This window comes from Oncorhynchus gorbuscha, unplaced genomic scaffold (assembly GCF_021184085.1).
Source record: "Oncorhynchus gorbuscha isolate QuinsamMale2020 ecotype Even-year unplaced genomic scaffold, OgorEven_v1.0 Un_scaffold_865, whole genome shotgun sequence".
Classification (NCBI taxonomy): Eukaryota; Metazoa; Chordata; class Actinopteri; order Salmoniformes; family Salmonidae; genus Oncorhynchus; species Oncorhynchus gorbuscha.
The window spans coordinates 253,380-270,879 of record NW_025745849.1 but is presented as its reverse complement, the minus strand read 5'-3'; the positions used below and the strand labels follow the sequence as shown (position 1 = coordinate 270,879).

At 53.0% G+C, this 17,500-nt stretch overlaps 2 protein-coding genes across 2 annotated transcripts in view; both read left to right on the top strand.

Annotated features, from left to right (window-relative positions):
• The window catches only part of LOC124020602 (Golgi apparatus protein 1-like), a gene marked incomplete at its 5' end in the record, with an annotated part of 31,486 nt that extends 18,517 nt beyond the window's left edge, over window positions 1-12,969 (top strand). The window contains 7 exon segments of the mRNA XM_046335841.1: window positions 985-1,238; window positions 7,857-7,871; window positions 9,201-9,246; window positions 9,249-9,317; window positions 9,320-9,403; window positions 9,950-10,056; window positions 12,251-12,969. Of these exon segments, the coding sequence (XP_046191797.1) occupies window positions 985-1,238; window positions 7,857-7,871; window positions 9,201-9,246; window positions 9,249-9,317; window positions 9,320-9,403; window positions 9,950-10,056; window positions 12,251-12,418 (743 nt within the window).
• LOC124020609 (Golgi apparatus protein 1-like) overlaps window positions 12,429-17,500 on the top strand; it is a 68,070-nt gene continuing 62,998 nt past the window's right edge. The window contains exons 1-2 of the mRNA XM_046335847.1: window positions 12,429-12,694; window positions 12,976-13,302. Coding sequence (XP_046191803.1) covers window positions 12,429-12,694; window positions 12,976-13,302 — 593 coding nt within the window. The remainder of the gene's footprint in view (window positions 12,695-12,975; window positions 13,303-17,500) is intronic.

The window sequence follows — 17,500 nt, the reverse complement described above, 5'->3', positions numbered from 1 at the left end:
CTAATAGATGGATCACCTGTTACCTCTAATAGATGGATCACCTGTTACCTCTACCACCTGTTACCTCTAATAGATGGATCACCTGTTACCTCTAATGGGACCACCTGTTACCTCTACCACCTGTTACCTCTAATAGATGGACCACCTGTTACCTCTAATAGATGGACCACCTGTTACCTCTAATAGATGGAACACCTGTTACCTCTAATAGATGGATCACCTGTTACCTCTAATAGCACCATCTCAGGTGGCCCGGCAGGTCAAAACCCTTGGAGGAGTTGATCTAAGGTCAGGTCCCCTTGGATCTTCTTCTCCAGGTGGGGACCCAGGTCAAACCCGGGTCAAAAAGGAATGGAGGGTCAAAAACCCGGTTGGGTCAGAACCCATGTCAGGTGGACCCAGGTCTGGTGGACCCAGGTCAGGTGGCCCCGGGTCAAAACCCAGGTCAGGTGGACCCGGGTCAAAACCCAGGTCAGGTGGCCCCGGGTCAAAACCCAGGTCAGGTGGACCCGGGTCAAAACCCAGGTCAGGTGGACCCGGGTCAAAACCCAGGTCAGGTGGACCCGGGTCAAAACCCAGGTCAGGTGGACCCGGGTCAAAACCCAGGTCAAAACCCAGGTCAGGTGGACCCGGGTCAAAACCCAGGTCAGGTGGACCCGGGTCAAAACCCAGGTCAGGTGGACCCGGGTCAAAACCCAGGTCAGGTGGACCCGGGTCAGGTGGACCCGGGTCAAAACCCAGGTCAGGTGGACCCGGGTCAAAACCCAGGTCAGGTGGACCCGGGTCAAAACCCAGGTCAGGTGGACCCGGGTCAAAACCCAGGTCAGGTGGACCCAGGTCAGGTGGACCCGGGTCAAAACCCAGGTCAGGTGGACCCGGGTCAGGTGGACCCGGGTCAAAACCCAGGTCAGGTGGACCCGGGTCAAAACCCAGGTCAGGTGGACCCGTATCTCTGATATTTCTGGTTGTCTTCCTCTTTCTCAGACTACAGGTTGAACCCAATATTGAGGAAGGCCTGTAAGGCAGACATCCCTAAATTCTGTCAGCCAATCCTGAACAAGGCCAGTGATGACAGTGAACTGGAGGGCCAGGTGATTGGTTGCCTGAAGCTGAAATACGCCGACAAGCGTCTGTCTCCAGACTGTGAGGACCAGATAAGAGTGATTCTGCAGGAGTCGGCTCTGGACTACAGACTGGACCCCCAGCTACAGATCCACTGTGTTGAGGAGGTGAGGAGTGTTAATATAGACTGGACCCCAGATCCACTGTGTTGAGGAGGTGAGGAGTGTTAATATAGACTGGACCCCAGATCCACTGTGTTGAGGAGGTGAGGAGTGTTAATATAGACTGGACCCCAGATCCACTGTGTTGAGGAGGTGAGGAGTGTTAATATAGACTGGACCCCAGATCCACTGTGTTGAGGAGGTGAGGAGTGTTAATATAGACTGGACCCCAGATCCACTGTGTTGAGGAGGTGAGGAGTGTTAATATAGACTGGACCCCAGATCCACTGTGTTGAGGAGGTGAGGAGTGTTAATATAGACTGGACCCCAGATCCACTGTGTTGAGGAGGTGAGGAGTGTTAATATAGACTGGACCCCCAGCTACAGATCCACTGTGTTGAGGAGGTGAGGAGTGTTAATATAGACTGGACCCCAGATCCACTGTGTTGAGGAGGTGAGGAGTGTTAATATAGACTGGACCCCAGATCCACTGTGTTGAGGAGGTGAGGAGTGTTAATATAGACTGGACCCCCAGATCCACTGTGCTGAGGAGGTGAGGAGTGTTAATATAGACTGGACCCCAGATCCACTGTGTTGAGGAGGTGAGGAGTGTTAATATAGACTGGACCCCCAGCTACAGATCCACTGTGTTGAGGAGGTGAGGAGTGTTAATATAGACTGGACCCCAGATCCACTGTGTTGAGGAGGTGAGGAGTGTTAATATAGACTGGACCCCAGATCCACTGTGTTGAGGAGGTGAGGAGTGTTAATATAGACTGGACCCCAGATCCACTGTGTTGAGGAGGTGAGGAGTGTTAATATAGACTGGACCCCAGATCCACTGTGTTGAGGAGGTGAGGAGTGTTAATATAGACTGGACCCCCAGATCCACTGTGTTGAGGAGGTGAGGAGTGTTAATATAGACTGGACCCCCAGCTACAGATCCACTGTGTTGAGGAGGTGAGGAGTGTTAATATAGACTGGACCCCAGATCCCAGCTGGACCCCAGATCCACTGTGTTGAGGAGGTGAGGAGTGTTAATATAGACTGGACCCCCCAGATCCACTGTGTTGAGGAGGTGAGGAGTGTTAATATAGACTGGACCCCAGATCCACTGTGTTGAGGAGGTGAGGAGTGTTAATATAGACTGGACCCCCAGATCCACTGTGTTGAGGAGGTGAGGAGTGTTAATATAGACTGGACCCCCAGATCCACTGTGCTGAGGAGGTGAGGAGTGTTAATATAGACTGGACCCCCAGATCCACTGTGTTGAGGAGGTGAGGAGTGTTAATATAGACTGGACCCCAGATCCACTGTGCTGAGGAGGTGAGGAGTGTTAATATAGACTGGACCCCAGATCCACTGTGCTGAGGAGGTGAGGAGTGTTAATATAGACTGGACCCCAGATCCACTGTGCTGAGGAGGTGAGGAGTGTTAATATAGACTGGACCCCAGATCCACTGTGCTGAGGAGGTGAGGAGTGTTAATATAGACTGGACCCCCAGATCCACTGTGTTGAGGAGGTGAGGAGTGTTAATATAGACTGGACCCCCAGATCCACTGTGTTGAGGAGGTGAGGAGTGTTAATATAGACTGGACCCCAGCTACAGATCCACTGACTGGTACAGATCCACTGTGGAGGTGAGGAGTGTTAATATAGACTGGACCCCCAGCTACAGATCCACTGTGTTGAGGAGGTGAGGAGTGTTAATATAGACTGGACCCCAGATCCACTGTGTTGAGGAGGTGAGGAGTGTTAATATAGACTGGACCCCAGATCCACTGTGTTGAGGAGGTGAGGAGTGTTAATATAGACTGGACCCCCAGATCCACTGTGTTGAGGAGGTGAGGAGTGTTAATATAGACTGGACCCCAGATCCACTGTGTTGAGGAGGTGAGGAGTGTTAATATAGACTGGACCCCCAGATCCCCCAGATCCACTGTGTTGAGGAGGTGAGGAGTGTTAATATAGACTGGACCCCAGATCCACTGTGCTGAGGAGGTGAGGAGTGTTAATATAGACTGGACCCCAGATCCACTGTGCTGAGGAGGTGAGGAGTGTTAATATAGACTGGACCCCCCAGATCCACTGTGTTGAGGAGGTGAGGAGTGTTAATATAGACTGGACCCCAGATCCACTGTGTTGAGGAGGTGAGGAGTGTTAATATAGACTGGACCCCAGATCCACTGTGTTGAGGAGGTGAGGAGTGTTAATATAGACTGGACCCCCAGATCCACTGTGCTGAGGAGGTGAGTAGACTGGACCCCCAGTGTTAATATAGACTGGACCCCAGCTACAGATCCACTGTGTTGAGGAGGTGAGGAGTGTTAATATAGACTGGACCCCCAGCTACAGATCCACTGTGTGAGGAGGTGAGGAGTGTTAATATAGACTGGACCCCAGATCCACTGTGTTGAGGAGGTGAGGAGTGTTAATATAGACTGGACCCCAGATCCACTGTGTTGAGGAGGTGAGGAGTGTTAATATAGACTGGACCCCAGATCCACTGTGTTGAGGAGGTGAGGAGTGTTAATATAGACTGGACCCCAGATCCACTGTGCTGAGGAGGTGAGGAGTGTTAATATAGACTGGACCCCAGATCCACTGTGTTGAGGAGGTGAGGAGTGTTAATATAGACTGGACCCCAGCTACAGATCCACTGTGTTGAGGAGGTGAGGAGTGTTAATATAGACTGGACCCCCAGCTACAGATCCACTGTGTTGAGGAGGTGAGGAGTGTTAATATAGACTGGACCCCAGATCCACCTGAGGAGGTGAGGAGTGTTAATATAGACTGGACCCCCAGATCCACTGTGTTGAGGAGGTGAGGAGTGTTAATATAGACTGGACCCCCCCAGATCCACTGTGTTGAGGAGGTGAGGAGTGTTAATATAGACTGGACCCCAGATCCACTGTGTTGAGGAGGTGAGGAGTGTTAATATAGACTGGACCCCAGATCCACTGTGTTGAGGAGGTGAGGAGTGTTAATATAGACTGGACCCCCAGCTACAGATCCACTGTGCTGAGGAGGTGAGGAGTGTTAATATAGACTGGACCCCCAGATCCACTGTGTTGAGGAGGTGAGGAGTGTTAATATAGACTGGACCCCCAGATCCACTGTGTTGAGGAGGTGAGGAGTGTTAATATAGACTGGACCCCAGATCCACTGTGTTGAGGAGGTGAGGAGTGTTAATATAGACTGGATCCACCCCCAGATCCACTGTGTTGAGGAGGTGAGGAGTGTTAATATAGACTGGACCCCAGATCCACTGTGTTGAGGAGGTGAGGAGTGTTAATATAGACTGGACCCCAGATCCACTGTGTTGAGGAGGTGAGGAGTGTTAATATAGACTGGACCCCAGATCCACTGTGTTGAGGAGGTGAGGAGTGTTAATATAGACTGGACCCCCCCAGATCCACTGTGTTGAGGAGGTGAGGAGTGTTAATATAGACTGGACCCCCCCAGATCCACTGTGTTGAGGAGGTGAGGAGTGTTAATATAGACTGGACCCCCCCAGATCCACTGTGTTGAGGAGGTGAGGAGTGTTAATATAGACTGGACCCCCAGCTACAGATCCACTGTGTTGAGGAGGTGAGGAGTGTTAATATAGACTGGACCCCCCCAGATCCACTGTGTTGAGGAGGTGAGGAGTGTTAATATAGACTGGACCCCAGATCCACTGTGTTGAGGAGGTGAGGAGTGTTAATATAGACTGGACCCCCCCAGATCCACTGTGTTGAGGAGGTGAGGAGTGTTAATATAGACTGGACCCCAGATCCACTGTGTTGAGGAGGTGAGGAGTGTTAATATAGACTGGAGATCCACTGTGTTGAGGAGGTGAGGATAGACCACTGTGTTGAGGAGGTGAGGAGTGTTAATATAGACTGGACCCCAGATCCACCCAGACTGGACCCCAGATCCACTGTGTTGAGGAGGTGAGGAGTGTTAATATAGACTGGACCCCAGATCCACTGTGTTGAGGAGGTGAGGAGTGTTAATATAGACTGGACCCCAGATCCACTGTGTTGAGGAGGTGAGGAGTGTTAATATAGACTGGACCCCCAGATCCACTGTGTTGAGGAGGTGAGGAGTGTTAATATAGACTGGACCCCAGATCCACTGTGTTGAGGAGGTGAGGAGTGTTAATATAGACTGGACCCCCAGCTACAGATCCACTGTGTTGAGGAGGTGAGGAGTGTTAATATAGACTGGACCCCCAGCTACAGATCCACTGTGTTGAGGAGGTGAGGAGTGTTAATATAGACTGGACCCCCAGCTACAGATCCACTGTGTTGAGGAGGTGAGGAGTGTTAATATAGACTGGACCCCAGATCCACTGTGCTGAGGAGGTGAGGAGTGTTAATATAGACTGGACCCCAGATCCACTGTGTTGAGGAGGTGAGGAGTGTTAATATAGACTGGACCCCCAGATCCACTGTGCTGAGGAGGTGAGGAGTGTTAATATAGACTGGACCCCCAGCTACAGATCCACTGTGTTGAGGAGGTGAGGAGTGTTAATATAGACTGGACCCCCAGATCCACTGTGTTGAGGAGGTGAGGAGTGTTAATATAGACTGGACCCCAGATCCACTGTGTTGAGGAGGTGAGGAGTGTTAATATAGACTGGACCCCAGATCCACTGTGTTGAGGAGGTGAGGAGTGTTAATATAGACTGGACCCCCAGATCCACTGTGTTGAGGAGGTGAGGAGTGTTAATATAGACTGGACCCCCAGATCCACTGTGTTGAGGAGGTGAGGAGTGTTAATATAGACTGGACCCCCAGCTACAGATCCACTGTGTTGAGGAGGTGAGGAGTGTTAATATAGACTGGACCCCCAGATCCACTGTGTTGAGGAGGTGAGGAGTGTTAATATAGACTGGACCCCCCAGATCCACTGTGTTGAGGAGGTGAGGAGTGTTAATATAGACTGGACCCCAGATCCACTGTGTTGAGGAGGTGAGGAGTGTTAATATAGACTGGACCCCCAGATCCACTGTGCTGAGGAGGTGAGGAGTGTTAATATAGACTGGACCCCAGATCCACTGTGTTGAGGAGGTGAGGAGTGTTAATATAGACTGGACCCCCAGATCCACTGTGTTGAGGAGGTGAGGAGTGTTAATATAGACTGGACCCCCAGCTACAGATCCACTGTGTTGAGGAGGTGAGGAGTGTTAATATAGACTGGACCCCAGATCCACTGTGCTGAGGAGGTGAGGAGTGTTAATATAGACTGGACCCCCAGATCCACTGTGTTGAGGAGGTGAGGAGTGTTAATATAGACTGGACCCCCCAGATCCACCTGAGGAGGTGAGGAGTGTTAATATAGACTGGACCCCCAGCTACAGATCCACTGTGCTGAGGAGGTGAGGAGTGTTAATATAGACTGGACCCCCAGATCCACTGTGCTGAGGAGGTGAGGAGTGTTAATATAGACTGGACCCCAGATCCACTGTGTTGAGGAGGTGAGGAGTGTTAATATAGACTGGACCCCAGATCCACTGTGTTGAGGAGGAGACCAGTCCTCTAAACCAGGCCAGACTGCAGATCCATGTTGATAGAAGAAGGCTTTAGAAATCCACTGTGCAACTAGAGAATTGACTGGACCCCCCTCTTCCACTGTGTTCTGTCTAATATAGACTGGACCCCAGATCCACTGTGTTGAGGAGGTCTCGCTGTCTTCCCCTCCACTGTCTTGAGGAGTGTTAATCTGTCTGGACCCCTCTCTCAGATCCACTCTCTCTGTCTTTAATCTCTCTGTCTTCCTACAGATCACTCTGTCTTCCCCTCTCGCTGTCTTCCCCAGATCCACTGTGTTGAGGAGGTGAGGCTGTCTGGACCCCTCTCACTGTGTTCCCCTGAGGCTGTTAATTCCTGGACCCCAGCTGTCTTCCACTGTCTGTTGAGGAGGTCTCGCTGTCTTATAGACCCTCGCTGTCAGATCCCTGTGTTGAGGAGGTGTGTTAATCTAGACTCCCCAGATCTCGCTGAGGAGGTGAGGAGTGTTAATCTAGACTGTCTTCCCCTCAGATCACTGTCTTCCCCTCTCGCTGTCTGGACCCCCAGATCCACTGTGTTCCCCTCTCGCTAGTCTTCCCCAGATCCACTGTCTTGAGGAGGTGTCTTCCCCTATAGACTGGTCTACAGATCCACTGTGTTGCTGAGGAGTGTTAATATAGACTGGTCTTCCCCCAGATCCACTGCTGTCTTCCCCTCTTAGACTGTCTTCCCCTCAGATCCACTGCTGTCTTCCCCTCTTGCTGTCTTGGACCCCAGATCCACTGTGCTGTCTTCCCTCTTAGACTGGACCCCAGATCCACTGTGTTGAGGAGGTGTCTTCCCTCTTAGCTGGTCTTCCCCAGATCCACTGTCTTCCCCTCTTGCTGTATAGACTGGACCCCAGATCTTGCTGTCTTCCCCTCTTGCTGTCTTCCCCTCTTGCTGTCTTCCCTGTGTTGAGGAGGTGTCTTCCCCTCTTGACTGTCCCCAGATCCACTTGCTGAGGAGGTGAGGAGTGTTCTTAGACTGGTCTTCCCCACTGTGCTGAGGAGGTGAGGAGTGTTCTTGCTGTCTTCCCTTGATCCACTGCTGTCTTCCCCTCTTGCTGACCCCCTCTTGCTGTCTTCCCCCCAGACCTGTGCTGAGGAGGTTCCCTCCTACAGATCCACTGTCTGAGGAGGTGAGGAGTGTTAATCTAGACTGGACCCCCCTCCACTCCCTGAGGAGGTCTCTCTCCCCTCTGGACCCCAGATCCACTCTGCTGAGGAGGTGAGGAGTGTTCTCCCTCTGGACTCCCTCTACAGATCCACTGTGCTGAGGGAGGTCCCTCTAGACTGGACCCCCCTACAGATCCCCTGCTCTGAGGAGGTCCTGGACCTCCCCCTCCCTCTCTCCGTCCCTCCCCTGACTGGACCCCTCTAGATCCCCTGTCTGAGGAGGTGAGGAGTGCAGTGGCCCAGGAGCAGACAGGTCAGGTGGAGGAGTGTATAGACTGGCCAACCTGTTGAAGATCAAACATGACACTGTGTAAGGAAGGAGTGTGACTGGACCCCAGACATGTTGAAGGAGAGCAAGGCAGACTGTCTGAGGAGGTGATCCTGTCCTCCAGACTGGCCTGTGCCACTGTGACCTCAAGGTGACCAGTGTTGCTAGACTGGACCCCAGATCCACTGTGCTGAGGAGGTGAGGAGTGTTAATATAGACTGGCCCCAGATCCACTGTGCTGAGGAGGTCACAGCCAATGACTGGACCCCAGATCCACCTGTCTGTTGAGGAGGTGAGGAGTGTTAATATAGACTGGACCCCAGATCCACTGTCTGTTCACAGCCAATGACATGAGTCCCGCCCACCTGTTCTGTTGATAGAAGAAGGCTTTGACATGCAACTAGAGAATTGACATTCTCCCCCCTCCCTCCTCCTTCCCTCTCTCTGTCTTCCCTCTCTCTGTCTTCCCCTCTTCTGTCTTCCCCTCTTGCTGTCTTCCCCTCTTGCTCTCTCTTCCCCTCTCTGTCTTCCCCTCCTGCTGTCTTCCCCTCTTGCTGTCTTCCCCTCTTGCTGTCTTCCCCTCTTGCTGTCTTCCCCTCTTGCTGTCTTCCCCTCTTGCTGTCTTCCCCTCTTGCTGTCTTCCCTCTCTCTGTCTTCCCTCTGTCTTCCCTCTCTCTGTCTTCCCTCCTCTGTCTTCCCTCTCTCTCCTTCCTCTCCCTCTCTCCCTCCCTCTCTCCTCCCTCTCCCTCTCTCCCTCCCTCTCTCTCCCTCTCTCACTCCCTCTCTCCTCTCCCTCCCTCTCTCCTCCTCTCTCCTCCCTCCCTCTCCCTCCCTCTCCCTCTCCCTCTCCCTCCCCTCTCCTCTCCCTCCCCCCCCTCCCTCTCTCCCTCCCTCCCTCTCTCCCTCTCCCTCCCTCTCTCTCCCTCTCCCCCTCCCTCTCTCCGTCCTCTCCTCCCTGTCCTCCCTCTAGATCCCGGTCTGTGTCGGAGGGAGGCAGTGGCCCAGGAGCAGACAGGTCAGGTGGAGGAGTGTCTGAAAGCCCCCTGTTGAAGATCAAACATGACTTGTGTAAGAAGGAGGTGCTGAACATGTTGAAGGAGAGCAAGGCAGACTCTTCGTTGATCCTGTCCTCCACACGGCCTGTGCCCTTGACCTCAAACACCAGTGTGCTGCTGTCACGCCGGGCAGAGGACGCCGTGAGTCCCCCTGTCTGTTCACAGCCAATGACATGAGTCCCGCCCACCTGTCTGTTCACAGCCAATGACATGGGGGTATATTTACCTTCTACACCTCCCTCCCCTCTCCCTCCCTCCTCTCTCTCCCCCTCCCTCCCTCTCCCCCTCCCTCCCTCCCTCTCTCTCCCCCCCTCCCCTCTCTCCCTCCTCCCTCTCTCCCCCCCTCCCTCTCCCTCCTCCCTCCCTCTCTCCCCCTCCCTCCCTCTCTCCCCCTCCCCCTCTCTCTCTCCCCCTCCCTCCTCTCTCCCTCTCCCTCCTCCCCCTCTCCCCTCCCTCCCCTCCCCCTCCCTCTCTCCTCCCCTCCCTCTCCCTCCCTCTCCCCTCCCTCCCCTCCCTCCCTCCCCCTCCTCTCCCTCTCCCCTCCCTCTCCCTCCCTCCCTCTCCCCCTCCTCCCTCCTCCCTCCCCCTCCCCTCCTCCTCTCCCCCTCTCTCCCTCCCCCTCCCCCTCTCTCCCTCCCCCCCCCCTCTCTCCTCTCCTCCCCCTCCCTCTCCCTCCCTCCCTACCAGAGATGGCATGTCTACTGGAGTCGTTGCAGGATAAGAGAGTCCGTCTGCAGCCAGAGTGTAAGAAGAGACTCCAGGACCGCATGGACATGTGGAGCTACGCTGCCAAGGTTAATGTACACTCCTTTAACCTGACACCTGCAGTGGTTCCCCTTTAATAACCTGCAGTGGGTTCCCCTTTAATAACCAGACACCTGCAGTGGGTTCCCCTTTAATAACAAGACACCTGCAGTGGGTTCCCCTTTAATAACAAGACACCTGCAGTGGGTTCCCCTTTAATAACCTGACACCTGCAGTGGGTTTCCCTTTAATAACCTGACACCTGCAGTGGTTCCCCTCCCTACCATAACAAGACACCTGCAGTGTTTCCCCAGGATAAGACACCTCTGCAGCCAGATAACAAGACACCTGCAGTGTTTCCCCTTTAATAACCTGACACCTGCAGTGGGTTCCCCTTTAATAACCTGACACCTGCAGTGGGTTCCCCTTTAATAACAAGACACCTGCAGTGTTTCCCCTTTAATAACCTGACACCTGCAGTGGGTTCCCCTTTAATAACCTGCAGTGTTTCCCCTTTAATAACAAGACACCTGCAGTGGGTTCCCCTTTAATAACCAGACACCTGCAGTGGGTTCCCCTTTAATAACCAGACACCTGCAGTGGGTTCCCCTTTAATAACCTGCAGTGGGTTCCCCTTTAATAACCTGACACCTGCAGTGGGTTCCTCTTTAATAACCTGACACCTGCAGTGGGTTCCTCTTTAATAACCTGCAGTGTTTCCCCTTTAATAACAAGACACCTGCAGTGGGTTCCCCTTTAATAACCTGACACCTGCAGTGGGTTCCCCTTTAATAACCAGACACCTGCAGTGGGTTCCCCTTTAATAACCTGCAGTGTTTCCCTTTAATAACCAGACACCTGCAGTGGGTTCTCCTTTAATAACCTGACACCTGCAGTGGGTTCCCCTTTAATAACCAGACACCTGCAGTGGGTTCCCCTTTAATAACCTGCAGTGGGTTCCCCTTTAATAACCAGACACCTGCAGTGGGTTCCCCTTTAATAACCAGACACCTGCAGTGGTTCCCCTTTAATAACCAGACACCTGCAGTGGGTTCCCCTTTAATAACCTGACACCTGCAGTGGGTTCCCCTTTAATAACCTGACACCTGCAGTGGGTTCCCCTTTAATAACCAGACACCTGCAGTGGGTTCCCCTTTAATAACCTGCAGTGGGTTCCCCTTTAATAACCTGCAGTGGGTTCCCCTTTAATAACCTGACACCTGCAGTGGGTTCCCCTTTAATAACCTGACACCTGCAGTGGGTTCCCCTTTAATAACCTGCAGTGGGTTCCCCTTTAATAACCTGACACCTGCAGTGGTTCCCCCTTTAATAACCTGGCACCTGCAGTGGGCTCCCCTTTAATAATCTGCAGTGGGTTCCCCTTTAATAACCTGACACCTGCAGTGGTTCCCCCTTTAATAACCAGACACCTGCAGTGGTTCCCCTTTAATAACCTGCAGTGTTTCCTTTTAATAACCAGACACCTGCAGTGGTTTCCCCTTTAATAACCAGACACCTGCAGTGTTTCCCCTTTAATAACCAGACACCTGCAGTGGGTTCCCCTTTAATAACCTGCAGTGTTTCCCCTTTAATAACCAGATACCTGCAGTGGGTTCCCCTTTAATAACCAGACACCTGCAGTGGTTTCCCCTTTAATAACCTGACACCTGCAGTCCCCCCCCCAGGTGATGACCTCCTCCCCCTCTAATAATTCCCTCTTTCTCCCCCCAGGTGGTGACCTCCTCCCCCTCTAATAATTCCCTCTCTCCCCCCAGGTGGTGACCTCCTCCCCCTCTAATAATTCCCTCCCCCCTGGTGATGACCTACCCCTCTAATAATTCCCCTCTCCCCCAGGTGATGACCCCCCCTCTAATAATTCCTCTCTCTCCCCCCAGGTGGTGACCTCCTCCCCCTCTAATAATTCCCCTCTCTCCCCCTGGTGATGACCTCCTCCCCTCTAATAATTCCCTCTCCCCCAGGTGATGACCCCCCCCCCTCTAATAATTCCCTCTCTCTCCCCCAGGTGGTGACCACCTCCTCCTCTAATAATTCCTCTCCCCCTCTAATAATCCCCCAGGTGGTGACCTCTCCCTCTAATAATCCCCCTCCCCCAGGTGGTGACCTCTTCCCCCTCTAATAATTCCCCCTCTCTCCCCTCCAGGTGATGATCCCCCCCCTCTGATAATTCCCTCTCAGCCCCAGGTGGTGACCTCCCCCTCTAATAATTCACCCTCTCCCCCACAGGTCGCTCCAGCAGAGGGTTTTTCAGACCTTGCCATGCAGGTGATGATCTCCCCCTCTAAGAACTACATCCTGTTTATAATCTCCCTGGGGGTGATTGTCCTCTTCCTGGTCGGCCTGCTGTGTGGACGCATCACCAAGAGAGTCACCAGGGAAATGAAGGACAGGTAGAGAGGGGGGGATGAACGGACCTCCGTGGGACAGACGGACCTCCGTGGGACAGACGGACCTCCGTGGGACAGACGGACCTCCGTGGGACAGACGGACCTCCCTGGGACAGACGGCCCTCCCTGGGACAGACGGCCCTCCCTGGGACAGACGGCCCTCCCTGGGACAGACGGCCCTCCCTGGGACAGACGGCCCTCCCTGGGACAGACGGCCCTCCCTGGGACAGACGGACCTCCCTGGGACAGACGGACCTCCCTGGGACAGACTGACTCCCAAATGGTACTATTGCCGATATAGTGCACTACTTGTGACCAGAGTCCTGTGGGGGTCCTTCACACCTGGACCTGACATCACAGAACAATGTCAATGTTGTCATCTCCTTGGTCCACTTCATCAACTGGCTTTGTGTGAGAACTAACTCTATGGGTCTCTGGTCAGAAGTACTGCACTATGTAGGGAACTGGGTTCCACCTGGTAGGCAGAAACAGACTGTCTCTTCCAAAGGCCCAACTAAAAAAAAACAGCCCGGGCTTGCCCCAGCCACCTCCGTCCCTCTCCAGCCCCCTTAGCCCCACCACCCAGAGCCCCAGTCTGGGCTTGCCCCAACCACCTCCGCCCCTCTCCAGCCCTCCTACCACCACCCAGAGACCCAGCCTGGGCTTGCCCCAGCCACCTCCGCCCCTCTCCAGCCCCCCTACCACCACCCAGAGCCCCAGCCTGGGCTTGCCCCAACCACCTCCGCCCCTCTCCAGCCCCCCTACCACCACCCAGAGCCCCAGCCTGGGCCCAACCACCTGCCCCTCTCCACCACCTCCGCCCCCTCTCCAGCCCCCTATCACCACCCAGAGCCCCAGTCCAGCCCCCTCCCACCACCCAGAGCCCCAGGGGTCCACCCCGTCCACCCGTAACCAGCCAAGCTCCACAGAGCCAGAGGAACCATGTTAGGACCCCCACCTCACCAGAACCTGATCCACTCCACTACTACTGAGAAGGTGCCCTGAACCACCTCCTGAAGCAGGATTCTGTTGGTCCTACTGGTCCTAAAACTGGCCCTGAACCACCTCCTGAAGCAGGATTCTGTTGGTCCTAAAACTGGCCCTGAACCTCCTCCTGAAGCAGGATTCTGTTGGTCCTACTGGTCCTAAAACTGGCCCTGAACCACCTCCTGAAGCAGGATTCTGTTGGTCCTAAAACTGGCCCTGAACCTCCTCCTGAAGCAGGATTCTGTTGGTCCTACCGGTCCTAAAACTGGCCCTGAACCACCTCCTGAAGCAGGCTGTTGGTCCTACTAGTCCTAAAACTGGCCCAGACTCTCCTCTTGAAGCTGACTACTGTTGGTCCTAAAACTGGCCCAGACTCTCCTCTTGAAGCTGGCTACTGTTGGACCTAAAACTGGCCCTGAAACTCTTGAAGAAGGCTGTTGATCCTACTGGTCCTAAAACTGGCCCTGAACCTCCTCCTGAAGCAGGATTCTGTTGGTCCTACTGGTCCTAAAACTGGCCCTGAACCTCCTCCTGAAGCAGGATTCTGTTGGTCCTAAAACTGGCCCTGAACCTCCTCCTGAAGCAGGATTCTGTTGGTCCTACTGGTCCTAAAACTGGCCCTGAACCTCCTCCTGAAGCAGGATTCTGTTGGTCCTAAAACTGGCCCTGAACCTCCTCCTAGGAACCGGTCCTAAAACTGGCCCTGAACCACCTCCTGAAGCAGGATACTGTTGGTCCTACTGGTCCTAAAACTGGCCCTGAACCACCTCCTGAAGCAGGATACTGTTGGTCCTACTGGTCCTAAAACTGGCCCTGAACCACCTCCTGAAGCAGGATACTGTTGGTCCTACTGGTCCTAAAACTGGCCCTGAACCTCCTCCTGAAGCAGGATACTACTGGTCCTAAAACTGGCCCTGAACCACCTCCTGAAGCAGGATACTGTTGGTCCTAAAACTGGCCCTGAACCACCTCCTGAAGCAGGATACTGTTGGACCTAAAACTGGCCCTGAACCACCTCCTGAAGCAGGATACTGTTGGTCCTACTGGTCCTAAAACTGGCCCTGAACCTCCTCCTGAAGCAGGACTCTGTTGGTCCTACTGGTCCTAAAATACCTCCTGAAGCAGGATACTGTTGGTCCTAAAACTGGCCCTGAACCTCCTCTTGAAGCAGGCTGTTGTTGGTCCTAAAACTGGCCCTGAACCTCCTCCTGAAGCTGGATACTGTTGGTCCTACTAGTCCTAAAACTGGCCCAGAACCTCCTCTTGAAGCTGGCTACTGTTGGTCCTAAAACTGGCTCTGAACCTCCTCCTGAAGCAGGATACTGTTGGTCCTAAAACTGGCTCTGAACCTCCTCCTGAAGCAGGATACTGTTGGTCCTAAAACTGGCTCTGAACCTCCTCCTGAAGCAGGATACTGTTGGTCCTAAAACTGGCTCTGAACCTCCTCCTGAAGCTGGCTACTGTTGGTCCTACTGGTCCTAAAACTGGCCCTGAACCACCTCCTGAAGCGGGCTGTTGATCCTACTGGTCCTAAAACTGGCCCTGAACCACCTCCTGAAGCAGGATACTGTTGGACCTAAAACTGGCCCTGAACCACCTCCTGAAGCAGGATACTGTTGGTCCTACCGGTCCTAAAACTGGCCCTGAACCTCCTCCTGAAGCTGGTCCTACTGGTCCTAAAACTGGCCCTGAACCACCTCCTGAAGCAGGATACTGTTGGTCCTAAAACTGGCCCTGAACCTCCTCCTTAAGCAGGCTGTTGGTCCTACCGGTCCTAAAACTGGCCCTGAACCTCCTCCTGAAGCTGGATACTGTTGGTCCTACTAGTCCTAAAACTGGCCCAGACACTCCTCTTGAAGCTGGCTACTGTTGGTCCTAAAACTGGCTCTGAACCTCCTCCTGAAGCAGGATACTGTTGGTCCTAAAACTGGCTCTGAACCTCCTCCTGAAGCAGGATACTGTTGGTCCTAAAACTGGCTCTGAACCTCCTCCTGAAGCAGGATACTGTTGGTCCTAAAACTGGCTCTGAACCTCCTCCTGAAGCTGGCTACTGTTGGTCCTACTGGTCCTAAAACTGGCCCTGAACCACCTCCTGAAGCGGGCTGTTGATCCTACTGGTCCTAAAACTGTCCCTGAACCACCTCCTGAAGCAGGCTGTTGGTCCTACTAGTCCTAAAACTGGCCCAGACTCTCCTCTTGAAGCTGACTACTGTTGGTCCTAAAACTGGCCCAGACTCTCCTCTTGAAGCTGGCTACTGTTGGACCTAAAACTGGCCCTGAAACTCTTGAAGAAGGCTGTTGATCCTACTGGTCCTAAAACTGGCCCTGAACCTCCTCCTGAAGCAGGCTGTTGGTCCTACTAGTCCTAAAACTGGCCCTGAACCTCCTCCTGAAGCAGGCTGTTGGTCCTACTAGTCCTAAAACTGGCCCTGAACCTCCTCCTGAAGCAGGCTGTTGGTCCTACTAGTCCTAAAACTGGCCCTGAACCTCCTCCTGAAGCAGGCTGTTGGTCCTACTAGTCCTAAAACTGGCCCAGACTCTCCTCTTGAAGCTGACTACTGTTGGTCCTAAAACTGGCCCAGACTCTCCTCTTGAAGCTGACTACTGTTGGTCCTACTGGTCCTTAACCTGGCCAAGACTCCCCTCTTGAAGCTGGCTACGGTTGGTCCTAAAACTGGCCCTGAACCTCTTGAAGAAGGCTGTTGGTCCTACTAGTCCTTAACCTGGCCAAGACTCTCCTCTTGAAGCTGGCTACGGTTGGTCCTAAAACTGTCCCCGAACCTCCTCCTGAAGCAGGATACTGTTGGTCCTACTGGTCCTAAAACTGGCCCTGAACCTCCTCCTGAAGCAGGATACTGTTGGTCAATAGTAGTGTCCCCTTTATCCTATGGGCCCTGGTCAATAGTAGTGTCCCCTTTATCCTATGGGCCCTGGTCAATAGTAGTGTCCCCTTTATCCTATGGGCCCTGGTCAATAGTAGTGTCCCCTTTATCCTATGGGCCCTGGTCAACAGTAGTGTCCCCTTTATCCTATGGGCCCTGGTCAATAGTAGTGTCCCCTTTATCCTATGGGCCCTGGCCAACAGTAGTGTCCCCTTTATCCTATGGGCCCTGGTCAATAGTAGTGTCCCCTTTATCCTATGGGCCCTGGTCAATAGTAGTGTCCCCTTTATCCTATGGGCCCTGGTCAATAGTAGTGTCCCCTTTATCCTATGGGCCCTGGTCAATAGTAGTGTCCCCTTTATCCTATGGGCCCTGGTCAATAGTAGTGTTGCCTTTATCCTATGGGCCCTGGTCAATAGTAGTGTCCCCTTTATCCTATGGGCCCTGGTCAATAGTAGTGTCCCCTTTATCCTATGGGCCCAGGTCAATAGTAGTGTCCCCTTTATCCTATGGTCCCTGGTCAATAGTAGTGTCCCCTTCATCCTATGGGCCCTGGTTAACAGTAGTGTCCCCTTCATCCTATGGGCCCTGGTCAATAGTAGTGTCCCCTTTATCCTATGGGCCCTGGTCAATAGTAGTGTCCCCTTTATCCTATGGGCCCTGGTCAATAGTAGTGTCCCCTTCATCCTATGGGCCCTGGTTAACAGTAGTGTCCCCTTCATCCTATGGGCCCTGGTTAACAGTAGTGCACGACAGAGGGGATAGGATTCCATTTGGGACACTGGCCTGTTGGTCATGTATGTGCCTCCTTTAGTAAATGCTAAAGTTAAAACACGTCATATTGTACAGGAACAACAATTCATGTTGATTGTAAATGTGTTTGTTCTGCTCCCTGAGCTGGTTGTTTTGACTGTGATGATGATGATGATGTTGTGTTGTCAGGTTGTTTTGACTGTGATGATGATGATGGTTGTCAGGTTGTTTTGACTGTGATGATGATGATGGTTGTCAGGTTGTTTTGACTGTGATGATGATGATGATGATGGTTGTCAGGTTGTTTTGACTGTGATGATGATGATGGTTGTCAGGTTGTTTTGACTGTGATGATGATGATGATGTTGTGTTGTCAGGTTGTTTTGACTGTGATGATGATGATGGTTGTCAGGTTGTTTTGACTTTGATGATGATGATGATGGTTGTCAGGTTGTTAGCAATACGTA